General features: G+C 40.0%; 1 protein-coding gene across 3 annotated transcripts in view; it reads right to left on the bottom strand.

The window, feature by feature from the left end:
- Nucleotides 1-12,955, bottom strand: part of cdkn3 (cyclin dependent kinase inhibitor 3) — a 30,876-nt gene that overhangs the window by 11,823 nt on the left and 6,098 nt on the right. For all 3 annotated transcript variants that reach the window (XM_072568746.1, XM_072568745.1, XM_072568747.1), the window contains exons 2-3: nt 11,295-11,377; nt 722-777 (exon numbers count right to left, since the gene is read on the bottom strand). In XM_072568746.1, the coding sequence (XP_072424847.1) occupies nt 722-777; nt 11,295-11,368 (130 nt within the window). In that variant the 5' untranslated portion in view covers nt 11,369-11,377. The remainder of the gene's footprint in view (nt 1-721; nt 778-11,294; nt 11,378-12,955) is intronic.

Here is a 12,955-nt window from a genome sequence, read left to right as displayed (position 1 = left end):
TATTATACTTACTTTTGTATGTTATAAACACAGAGATTCTTTTGCCCTGAACTACCTGCCAACTATCTTTTTCACTTCATATTCCTAAATAAGTCCAGAGTTAGAATCAGGGATCTGGGCATAATTCACACCACCTAAAAATAAGCAAATTACTGATCGCAGACCAGAACCCTATAGCAGAAGATACAAAAGTTTGAAACCACGAACCAACAGTTTCTTCTGCATTGTTATCAGACTTGTGAACAGACCTCTCATATATTAGAGTTGATCTTTCTCTGCACCTTCTCTATGGCTGCAACACAGCATTCTGCATTCTGATGTACTTATGTAAGGTACGATTTAGTCATAGAGATGTACAGCACGGAAACAGACCCTTCGGTCCAACTTGTCCATGCCAACCAGATATCCTAAATTAATCTAGTCCCATTTGCCAGCACTTAACCGATATCCCTCTAAAACCTTCCTGTACATATGACTTTTAAATGTTGTAATTGTACCAGCCTCCACCACTTCCTCTGGCAGCTCATTCCATACACGTACCACCCTCTGCATGAAACATTGCCCCTTAGGTCCTTTTAAATCATTGCCCTCTCACCCTAAACCTATGCCCTAAAGTTCTGGACACCCCCAACCCATGTATAGCACGCAAAACAATACTGTTAAATGTATCTCGTTACATGTGATAATAAGAAATCAAATCAAATCAAATCAAATGGCTTACCTGGCAGTGCACAGATTCCAAGGAACTGGTGGCAGTTCACCACTGATAAAGCCAACCTATTAAATACATAGCAAAGTATTTCTATCTATATATTTTAGCAATTTAATGTGGCCAAACACAACAGACACTTGCAATAATAAGCATATATTTTAACAATCAGAAAGAGACAATGGATCACTGCTACAAATAAAACCTATAAAGGCCATCACTCAGGCCTATGAATTTCGGACTGGTCTCCGACACTAATCTTAAGTTAGTATTGCCAGTGATTTTCCATATGTGGGCCTCTCCTGACCCATTATCCAAATATATGAGCAGGTTAAGATAACACATAAACATGCCTTAGAATAGTGGACTATGATCAACAAGGCTTAGACTAGCATGAACACGTTTGGACATGAAGGGAGTGGACGAACCAAGAGTGTGGAGGAGATGGATTGTGACCCAAAAAAAGGATGTTGTATCAATTATACCATAGGAGAAAATGAGGACTGCAGATGCTGGAGATCAGAGCTTAAAAATGTGTTGCTGGAAAAGCGCAGCAGGTCAGGCAGCATCAAAGGAGATTCTCCTGTTCCTTTGATGCTGCCTGACCAGCTGCGCTTTTCCAGCAACACATTTTTAAGTTCAATCATACCATACTAATCTGGATGTAATCTGAACTCTAATTGATGGATAATGTGAACATTCACCTATAAAATATACTGTAATCATTGTTCTGGCAGTCAGAGGAGAGATATTGCTCTGTCCTTTGGCTACCCTGCATATACTTCAATAAAGGAAACTGGGAAAAGATTCTGAATATCCAGAATGGATTACTACTCTTGCTGCATCACACATAAAATAACATCATCTGATGACCATTACTATTCTATTATACAAACTGAACATAGTTGTCCTCACTCACCCTCTACATATATTTCTCTCATTTTCTGAGAAGGTGAACTGATTAACATTTTGATAAAACAAAAATACTACTGAAATATAGGTGAGTTTTATTCTTGAAGGAAACTTGCTTCCTGAATGATGTTTTTGTGCAAACAGCTCTGTATTTATATTTTCCTCTTTTGTTCCCCAACTCCACAGGTACTCTTTGTGGTTCATCTTCTGACTTTGTTCTTCTCCAGGGATTGGATAGTGAAGTTGTCAGTTGAACAGGTTACAGCCCTGCAGCTGTGGAGATCTGGCCAGACTACCTGATCCTGTATAGGACTTCTGTTCTCCCCAAACCCTATCTCAATGCCCACTGCAAGTATTCAAAATAAGATTTGAATCCACGTCCTGTCCCAGATTAAGTGTAGCAGTATGTTCATTATGGCTTGGGTGAGTTTGTTAACGAAATGATATTTTCTATGTCCCAGGATCTCCAGTTTGTGCTTATCAACCAGGTCTTCATTTTTTGTGAACTTAACATAAAAACAACTATTCAACATTAATTATGTCCAAATTTCTTTTTGATTATGGTTGAAAATGCAGAAAGAAACCCAAAATCTGACACCTCAAATTAATTAAAAATGTTGATAGAGAAGTAAATTGATTTTACGTTAATATCTTCAGGAGCAAAAGGTCAATCAAGACACTAGTCACAATCATATGAATGCATTTAAGCATAATACTGTATCTTGAGAGTTCCTGTGCTCCTTATAACCATAAGTTATCAGGGCAGAATTAGTTCATTCAGCTCATTAAATCTGCTCTGTCATTCAATCATATCTTTGTGTCAACTGCAAACTTAGCAACAATGCCCTCAACTTCTTCATCTAGATCGTTAATGTATAATGAGAATAGTTGTGGTCCCAACACTAGTAGACTTGAATTCTGCTAGTCACCCACTGCAATCCCGAGGAAGACTCCTTCACCCTACTCTCTGCCTTCTACCATTCAGCCAATTCTCTATGCATGCCAGTACCATGTGCCTAATTTAGTTTCTGCCTCATATCCTGACTACTGCTGTACACAACTCCCATCAGGGTAGTTGTTCCTTTGTGGTTCCTTAACTCTACCCACACAGATTTGACATCTTATGACTTGTATCACTTTAAGTTCATTTCTTACTAACAAGGCAACCCCACCCCTCCACCATCTGCCTATCCTTCTCAGAGGATGTATATCCTTGGATGTTTAGTTTCCAGCTCAGATCCTCTTGCAGTCATGTCTCTGTCTACCCAAAACATCATACTTATAAATTTTAATCTATGCATTAAAATACAAAGCCTTTAAGATTGTTCTGCTATGAAGTTTCCTTGGTAAAATATAACTCTCACCCATTCTGCCCCTTCCTTTTATTTTCTGGTAACTCAACCCTATCAGTTTTCCTTGACCTCTAATTTCTTCTAGGGGATAGTGTTGTTGTGGTACTATTACTGAGTTGGCAATCCAGGGCAGCAGACTAATGTTCTAGAGACACAAGTTCAAATCCTATCACCTGAAATTAAAAACCACTGTCGGTAAGGGTGATCATGAAACTAATAAATTGTACAACTGTTATAAAAGCTCATCTGGTTCATCAATATTTTTAGGGAAGGAAATCTGCCAGCCTTGCCCATTCGGCTGGATCAACAGCAATGTGGTTGACCAGTAAATGCTCCCGAAATAGTTTATTTGTACCCAACTACAATAGAAAAGTCAAAAAGGAATAAAACAGATGGTCCATTGGGCATTGAACTAGGCCCCAGAAATGTCACTGGCACATCCTGCCACTGCAAAGTCCATCTTTTTAACATCCAATGACAAAGCTCTGGAGAGCCATCTTCAACATACAACTCAAGTAACAACTTGACATAGTGAGTGTATTGTGTGATTCGGTGAGTAGGACTGTCTCAGACTCCGCCATTGCCAGAGGAGGCACCATGGTATACATTCAGGAGCTCTGGAACCTATGAAGTCTCATGGCATCAGTTCAAATACAGGTAAGGAAACCTGTTACATGCAACCTGCCAGTCTCCCTCAGCTGATGAATCACTCTTCCACATTAATCAGAAATTGCAAGAAGCATTGAAGGTAGAAAGGACAAATCATCAAGTCTGGGATACCAGCAGCAGCATAGCTATATTGAGCCACAATCTGTAATTTCATGGTCTGGCAAATCCCTCACTTTATTCAAAACAATGTAATAGCATTGAAGACAGTTCAAAAAAGGACATTAACTATGTTGATTCCTGGGGATGAAGAGGTTGACTTATCAAAAACAGCTAAACAGATTAGCCCAGAGAGGAGGGGTTTGTCGTATGAAGAGAGATTCAACAGTTTAGGCCTATACTGTCTGGAATGATTCCTCTTGTGGGGCATTCTAGGATGAGTGGTCATAATTTTAGGATAACGGCTAGCAAACTTAAAACAGAATTCACTACCCCAAAACGTGGTGGATGCTGGCACAGTAAATAAATTTAAGGAGGAGTTAGACAGATTTTTAATTGGTAATGGGTTGAGGGGTTATGGGGAGAAGGTAGGAAAATGGGGATGAGTGAGATATCAGTCATAATCGAATGGTAGAGCAGACTCGATGGACCGAATGGCCCAATTCTGTTCCTATATCTTATGAATGTATGAACTAATGAAGATTAGGCCTTAATTCATTAGAATTTAGAACAAACTCATTGAAACATACAAGATTCTGAGGGGGCTTGACATGGTAAAGGTTGAGAAGATATTTCTACCTGTGGAGGATTCTTGAACTAGGGGACACAGTTACAGAGCTAGGAAATAATTGTTTAAAATAGATGAGATGAAATTTCTTCTCCCAGAGGGTAATGAATCTCTGCGATTTTCTGCCTCAGAGTTGTGGAGGCTACATCACTGAAAGTATTTAAAGAGGAGGTAGATAGATTCTTGTTATAAAGGAGTTGAAGGCTATGATGAGCTGAAACAGAAGAGGTGTTTAGGCCTGGGGCAGATCAGCCAAGATTTTATAGAATGGCAGGGTAGGTTTATGTGGTTACTCCTGCTCCTATTTCTTTTGTTCTCAGTTATCAAGCCAGGGGTTCAACAAGTGCAAGTGAGTAAGCCGTTAGCAACGATATGCATTCCTAAAAATGAAATGCCAAAGTTGTTAAATTGCAACACAAGGCTACGTTTATGTCATACAACACAGAGCATGTGGTAGATCCAAGCAATCCCACAAATCAACAGATCAGATTTAAGCTCAGCATCCAGTCATGAACAGTGGTACATAATTGAACAACTAACAAAAGGAGGATGATCCACAGGTAAGGGAATCCTCAGTGATGGGCAGTGTGGTGTTATTGGTTTTCCTTTCTTATTGAAGGTGGCTGTTTTCTGCCTGGAAATTGTGGATTGCAGAGTTGTCCAGCTTTTCATAGTGTGGGCAAAGATATATTGTCTGATTTTCTTGGGACTACCCAATCTTTCTAGCTTGACATTTATCTTCAACTATTCTACTCTTTTGCTATTTGTTGGAAACAATACCATGAATTAAGATAACTCCCCAATTAGTTCTTTATTGAGCTTCTCTTTCCCAATTCATGATGGATAGGCCACACTTTGTGAAGTTCACCTTCAAGGAGTAGCCTCAGCCTATTCTCCAATTTGTGAATACACAACTGCCTTAGGGAGCTCATTTTCAGTAAGATATACCCCACATTCATTCCATCTGTGCTGGGCTCAAGTGTAAAATGTTTCAATTCCAGGCATTGCTGCTGTTTAAGTGCCTCACTGTTGTGAACTTTGTCCTCACATTTCAGATTCACGAAGTTCCAAAAAGTACTTTGTACAGAACCTGTCCAACTACTTAATACATCAGGAGTAAGTAGTCCATGCCTCATCAACATAAAGTATAGATGGTAATATCATTGCTTTGAAAACAGCCTGTTTTATTGTAAGTTTGATATCCGGTTTCCTCCACAGTTCCAAAAATAGGCAAACGCTGAGCTTGAGCTGATAATTCTATTTATCACTTAGTTATCAATGCAGACATTTCTAATGATTATGCTTCTGAGATGGGTGGTTTATTGTATTCAGGATGTGCCATTGATTGTTAATAGTAAGTGGTGTAGAGTCAGAGTTTGGTGCTAGTTGAAGGAATGTAGCTGTTTTCTTTAAAGTGATGGTTAACCCATAGTTGTCAGTACTTTGAAGTCCATGACCCTTCAAAACCCATGCTCACAGTGTGAAATTAGCTCAGAGTCATTACCAACAGAAATTCCTGTTCTATCATCTTCTATATCTTATGCTGAGGATTTCAATTGTTTCAGATTGAAGTGATGGCAATCTGATTTGAATTGGATGCATATTCCAAAAACACATATTTTGGAAAGGCAGGAACTAATTATGGATAGTCAACATGGCTTTGTGCGTGGGAAATAATGTCTCATGAACTTGATTGAGTTTTTTGAAGAAGTAACAAAGAGGATTGATGAGGGCAGAGTGATAGATGTGATCTGTATGGACTTTAGTAAAGCATTTGACAGGTTTTCCATGGTAGACTGGTTAGCAAGGTTAGATCTCATGGAATACAGCAAAAACTAGCCATTTGGATACAGAACTGGCTCGAAGGTAGAAGACAGAGGGTGGTGGTGGAGGATTTCTTTTCAGGCCGGAGGCCTGTGACCAGTGGAGTGCCACAAGGATCGGTGCTGGGTCTACTGCTTTTCAACTTTTATATAAATGATTTGGATATGAACATAGGAGGTATAGTTAGTAAGTTGGCAGATGACACCAAAGTTGGAGGTTGTAGTGGACAGCAAAGATGGTTCATAGCTCCTTGAAAGTAGATAGGTAGATAAGATAGTGAAGAAAGCATTTAGTATGCTAGAGTATTGGTCAGAGTATTGAGTACAGGAGTTGGGAGGTCATGTTGCGGCTGTACAGGACATTGGTTAGGCCACTGTTGGAATATTGGGTGCAATTCTGGTCTCCTTCCTATCGGAAGGATGTTGTGATATTTGAAAGGGTTCAGAAAAGATCTACAAGGATGTTGCCAGGGTTTGAGGATTTGAGCTATAGGGAGAGGCTGAATAGGTGGGCCTGTTTTCCTTGGAGCGTCGGAGGCTTAGGGGTGACCTTATAGAGGTTTATAAAATTATGAGGGACATGGATAGGATAAATAGACAAAATCTTTTCCTTGGGGTCAGGGAGTCCAGAACTAGAGGGCAGAGTTTTAGGGTGACAGGGGAAAAGTACATAAGAGAGACCTAAAGGACAACTTTTTCACACAGAGGGTGGTGCATGCATGGAATCGGCTGCCAGAGGAAGTGGTGGGGACTGGTACAATTATTGCATTTAAAAGGCATCTGGATCAGTTTATGAATAGGAAGCGTTTAGAGGGCTATGGGACAAGTGCTTGCAAATGAGACCAGATTAGGTTAGGATATCAGATGGGTATGGACGAGTTGGACTGAAGAGTCTGTTTCCGTGCTGTACATTTCAATGACTCTCTAAATGCCCCTGAAAGCCTGGTAGCAAAGATTTTGCTGATGAACACGGCGGTTAGTGTACTCACCTCTGTCAGCAACATTGACTGTCTATCCATTATGACACTGCTTGATCAGATATACGGCTCTGTCAGGACATAAGAGTTTAGCTAAAACTCTTTACAGGCTTTGGGGTGAACAGTTAGCAGAAATCAGACAAGTGTCAATCTTGGTGAGTTGTGTCCAGGGTATCTTTCTGTGGAGCTCTAGCAAGATTTCTCAAATCTTTTCTCCGAAACCCACTTCATTATCTTTGCACCATGCTTCTATGGCACCTCACTCGTCCTACTGTCCCTCTCGCCACTCCCTCAATCTCCTGGGATTTCAAGTGCTGTCAACTAGGAGTTTCCCTTCACTATATACGTCGTGGGAGGCAAGTCAAAAAGAAATACTTCAGGGCACATAAGTGACACAGCTGATGCTTCACTGCAAATACAAGGGCACAATTTGTAAATGTATTGCAATTTAAGAATCAAGGTGCACAAATTACCTGTCCTTAGTATCATTCCATCGTCGAACCTTGTCTCCTTGCAGAAATAGTTGTATCATCTGTAGCTATGGGTGAGGTGCCAGAACACTGGAGGGTGGCTAATGTTGTGCTATTGTTTAAAATAGGTTACAAGGAAAAACCGGGGAAATACTTACTAGTGAGCCTAATGTCAATGGTGGTTAAGGTGGGGGGGTTTGAGGGGATTCTGAGAGACAGGATCTACATGTATTTGGAAAGGCGAAAGTGAGGACTGCAGATGCTGGAGGTCAGAGTCAAGATTAGAGTGGTGCTGGAAAAGCACAGCAGGTCAGACAGCATCCGAGGAGCAGGAAAATCGACGTTTAGGGCAGGAGCCCTTCATCAGGAATCTGTATTTGGAAAGGCAAAGACTGATTAGGGATAGTCAGCATGGCTTTGTTCATGGGAAATAGTGTCTCACAAACTTGATTGAGCTTTTTCAAGAGGTGGCTAAGATGATAGATGAAAGCAGAGTGGTAAAAGGTGTCTGTGTGGACTTTAGCAAGACCTTTGACAAGGTTCTGCATGATAGACTGGTTTGCAAGGTTAGATCACATGGGATCCAGGGAAAGCTAGCCAACTGAATACAATATTGGCTTGACAGTAGTAGACAGAGGATCATTATTCAGTCTGGAGGCCTGTGACCAGTAGTATGCCACAAGGATTCACTGTTGTTCACCATTGTTATAAACAATCTGCATATAGGAGGCATGTAGGTTTGTGGATGGTGTAATGGACTGTGAAACAGGTTATTTAAGATTTCAATTGGATTTTGATCAAGTGGGCCAGTGGACCAAGGAATGGCAGATGGAGTTTAATTTACATAAATGCGAGATGTTGCATTTTGGTAACACGAACCAGGCAGGACTTACACAGCTAATGGTAAGGCCCTGAAGAGGAAAAGATTTAAAAAGGGTCGTGGAGGGACAATGTTTTCCACATAGAGGGTGGTACATATATAGAATGAGCTGCCAAAGGAAGTGTAAGAGGTGAGTATATTTACATTTAAAATACATTTGGACAGGTACATGGGTAGGAAAGGTTTAGAGCAATAAATGCAGTCAAATGTGACTGGTTCGGTTTAGGAAACCTGGTCAACATAGCTGAAGGGTCTGTTCCTGTGCTGTATGATTCGATAACTCAACTCTGTCCCTAAACCTCAATGTAGCCCAATACCTTCACAATTCCACATTAAACAATCACATGTTGGAAAGCATCCAAATGGTTGAAACCTTTCACTTTTATTCACTAGCATCAAAAAAAGAAAAGCAGAAAGAAAACTTGCATTTGCTTTGAAGAAACTGACAATGATCATTTGCCTTTCAAACAGCAACAAATTTACAGTCAGTGGGTGATCCCCATACCCAGCTCACATCAGTTGGAATTGAATGTCAGTGAAGTCCTTCCTGGATTGTTTTGTGTGACACTACAGCTCTCTTATCATGAAGAAGATGATTTCCTAGCCACTTAGTGTCCTCATTTTCCTCCTCAGATGACTGCTGCCATACTCCCAACTTCGGAGAGATCATCACATTCCCTGTTCCATATGGCATGTTAAGATTGTGTGCCACTCTGTCTATAATGTACTGCAAGGACGCCTGATATTGATCCAAGTCTGGTCTCATCCTCAGACTCTCTTGAGAGAGTATCTGTAATTGGAGGTCACAGTGTGAAAATAGAGAGTTGCCAATTAATGACAGAGACAAAGATTTTTGTTCTAAGAGAATATTGAGACTTTGGAACTCTCCTCATCAAAAAGTGGTGGAAGAAGAGTCTCTGAATATTTATGAGGCAAAAGTATCAAGAAGATTCTCAATAAACAATGACATGAGAGGTTATCAGGGGTAGGCAGGATTGTGGAGTAATCAGATCAGTGGAGCAGACTGAAAGGACTGAGAAAGCTACTCCTTCTCCTAATTTGTATGTTTGTAGAATACCAAAATGGGATTAGAAACTCTAATTGAACCCTCGACGAGTTATTAATGCATGGTTCATCTATCATTGTGTCTTCAACATTTACTGAGTCTGAAGTACAATAAAAAGAAAATTTCTAAGCTGTAAGCATACTTTAGTAGTGGTGAGAGTTAAGCAAGTCAAGTGAAACTGTGAAAAAGGGACATTGATGAAAACTTTCTTGGAAAATGTATTGATTTCTTGGGAGTGTGAATTTGTTACTTTTAAAAACTCAATAGACATTGAGAATGTTACAAAAAGTACAGAGTTTAAATATTGATGAGAAAAGAGACAGGTTCCTGAAGCTTTTCATCTTTCAATTATCAGGACAAATGCAAAAATACTAAATTTCAAATGATCACAACAATTAAATGTATTGGATAAAATGGTGCTGATTGTTTAAAAATTAACTCCAATTGGCCAAGACATTGTCATTGAGAAAGCAATGGGGAATAATAGGTTTCCCAAGCCCCAAGGTAACTTTTTAAAATCATAAGGTCCAAACATACACCATTTTATTTGCTGAGAACAGGCCCCTATCCCTTTGTCTACGTAGCTTCTAGCAAATCTAAATGAGCCGCATTATGAGTTGGACCAATTATCTTAAATTAATGATCAATGTAGCTATTTGCACACAGGATTATTCAATGAGTGCTGCCCAATCATGGAATCTAATTTAAGCTGTATTTGCTAACACTGCAGAGAATACACACTATTCCCTGCAAACATGCATCACTGAACGAGGAGGGGTTTGTGAAGGACCAGACGATTGGCTGAGATAGGTGGAGGTTGTGGAAAGAGTGTGATATTGGGTTGGAGGGTGAGAGAAATCCCTCTTGTTCCCAACCCCAGCCTTGTCCATTCTCTCCCCCATTCACAGCCCCGCTAATTTCCATTTCTATGTCACACCTGATGTAACAATGGAACCATGAACATACAAGTTTCCGAGTGTGTGACCATACAGGTGCCCTGTAGTTCTAGTGTCAGCAGACACTGCCTGACTCAAATTTAATAGGAGATGTTTTTGTTTAGGGTTTGCAAGCACAGACTGATAGAATATAAACTGTACTCAATGTATTGTGACAACTGAATGATTGGACTGTTTGATTCAATCAGCCAATTTTTTAAAGACATTTTTCAGGTCAGTCTTTGGCCAGCTTGTGTGTTTGCACAATAGACACAGACTAATGACCTGATCAAGACCATCATTGTCCTGCAGGAAAACTCTGATGCAATCTAATTCTGTGTTAACTGTGCAAGGTTGGCAAATGGCGAGTCCACTATTTACGAGATTTCAGTTAAGGCCAATCTTATAGCATGTGGAGCTACATGAATCTCAATGTGTAAACTGATTGATGAAGGCAGGCTTGTAGAAGTCAACAGTGAAGAATCCATTAATGTATTTCTCAGCTAGTCCATTGAGGGAAGACAGTGAGTTGCTCCATCTCAAATGTGAATTTGAGTCTGAGATGGAGCTTCAGCAACATGTCATTCATCTCAGCGATATTCAAGAATTATGATAGTACAGCAATTATACAGTCCCACAATGAAGAAAATTGCAATGTAATTCTTAATCTCAGTAACATTCCATCTGACTGAGGGGAGTGGTGCCATGCATTAATGTGTGTACAGGGAACAAACATATTGGCAAAGTGGTAGCAATGAATTTGGTGCACATACTTACCAGGCAACTTGCAATGGCAATTGGTTCTGTTCTTCTGAGTCCTCATCTGAAGAGTCAAATTCACTTGTTCTCATTGTGCCTGTCTAAAGAACATTTTTAAATGACTTTCTAGAGTCAACTGTAGTGCAAATTCATGAGGTTAAACTTAATAAAGAAAACAAATCATCTAGAATATGGTAATGTTTCTAATTCATGCTCACTAACCAGACAGCATATTATCTCGATTAGAACAGGAACTCCTACACATTATAAATAGAACTGCTTGAAAAGCTGGATATTGTATCAAAGCAATTTGATACTGTGTGTATGTATTTATTTATACTTTTAGACAAGGAGGTGATGCTGCAAATTAAGTTTTAATGCAATTTTGTTGAATCTGATACACCAACAGTTTAGTGACTGTACACAAAGCTGGAAGTGATCTATGGTCATCAGATTCTGGCCTCTTGAACATCCCCAAGTTTAATCACTCAACCATTGGAATCACTCCTTAAGTTCTGGAATCCCTTCCCTACAGATGTTTTAGATTAGATTAGATTAGATTAGATTAGATTACTTACAGTGTGGAAACAGGCCCTTCGGCCCAACAAGTCCACACCGCCCCGCCGAAGCGTAACCCACGCATACCCCTACATCTACATCTAGATCTACCCCTTACCTAACACTACGGGCAATTTAGCATGGCCAATTCACCTGACCTGCACATTTTTTTTGGACTGTGGGAGGAAACCGGAGCACCCGGAGGAAACCCACGCAGACACGGGGAGAACGTGCAAACTCCACACAGTCAGTCGCCTGAGGCGGGAATTGAACCCGGGTCTCCGGCGCTGTGAGGCAGCAGTGCTAACCACTGTGCCACCGTGCCGCCCACAAAGTTCCTTAAAGTTTACCTGTTGGACATTGCATTCAGGCACTAAATAAACACAAGTTTTGTCAAATACATATTTTGTTATGCAAGTAAGTAATCTGACACTCATTGTAAATTTATCAGAATGTGTACTTACAGGCAGATGTTTTGATGCTCTCAGTTATTACAAATACAATCTTAATATTTCTCTGGAGTGACAAGACAGCACATTGACTGTGGCACAGATGCACAAAATGGGTATTCCAATTATCATTAGTGACAATAGTTCTACTTTGCATCTGTAGTGCAGAAAATTGGCCTCCATACTTTACAACCACTTGTAGTTATATAGTACCTAAATAAAATGTCGAAGGGGCACTTAAAATGCTAGATATGACATAGCCAAAAGTAAGATTAGAGTAGATTACCAAAATCTGATCAACGAGTCAAATTTTAAAGAAGCATCTGTAGGGAAGGGATTATGAGAAGCTTATAGCCTTGTCACTGAAGGAATGACTACAATGGTTGAGTGATTAAATTCAGGGAGGTTCAAGAGACCAGAATTTGATAACTACAGATTATCTCATGGGCTGGGGGACTAGAACAGATTACCAGGTCAGGGAGAGACTACATAGTGGAGCAATTTGAAAGCAAGGAGGAGTATTTTAAGGCTAAGACATTGCTTGATTGGAAACCAATGCAAGTCTGTGAGCACAGGCATGAGAGGCATATAGAGTCTGTCACACATGTTGTTAACTCAAATATAGTGTTAGTCATGCTGATTAACTTGACTATATATAGGGGATTATAAACT

Source organism: Chiloscyllium punctatum, chromosome 4, assembly GCF_047496795.1.
Source record: "Chiloscyllium punctatum isolate Juve2018m chromosome 4, sChiPun1.3, whole genome shotgun sequence".
NCBI classification, from domain to species: Eukaryota; Metazoa; Chordata; class Chondrichthyes; order Orectolobiformes; family Hemiscylliidae; genus Chiloscyllium; species Chiloscyllium punctatum.
The sequence above is the reverse complement of the archived record's forward strand: the minus strand, read 5'-3'. Positions and strand labels throughout refer to the sequence as shown.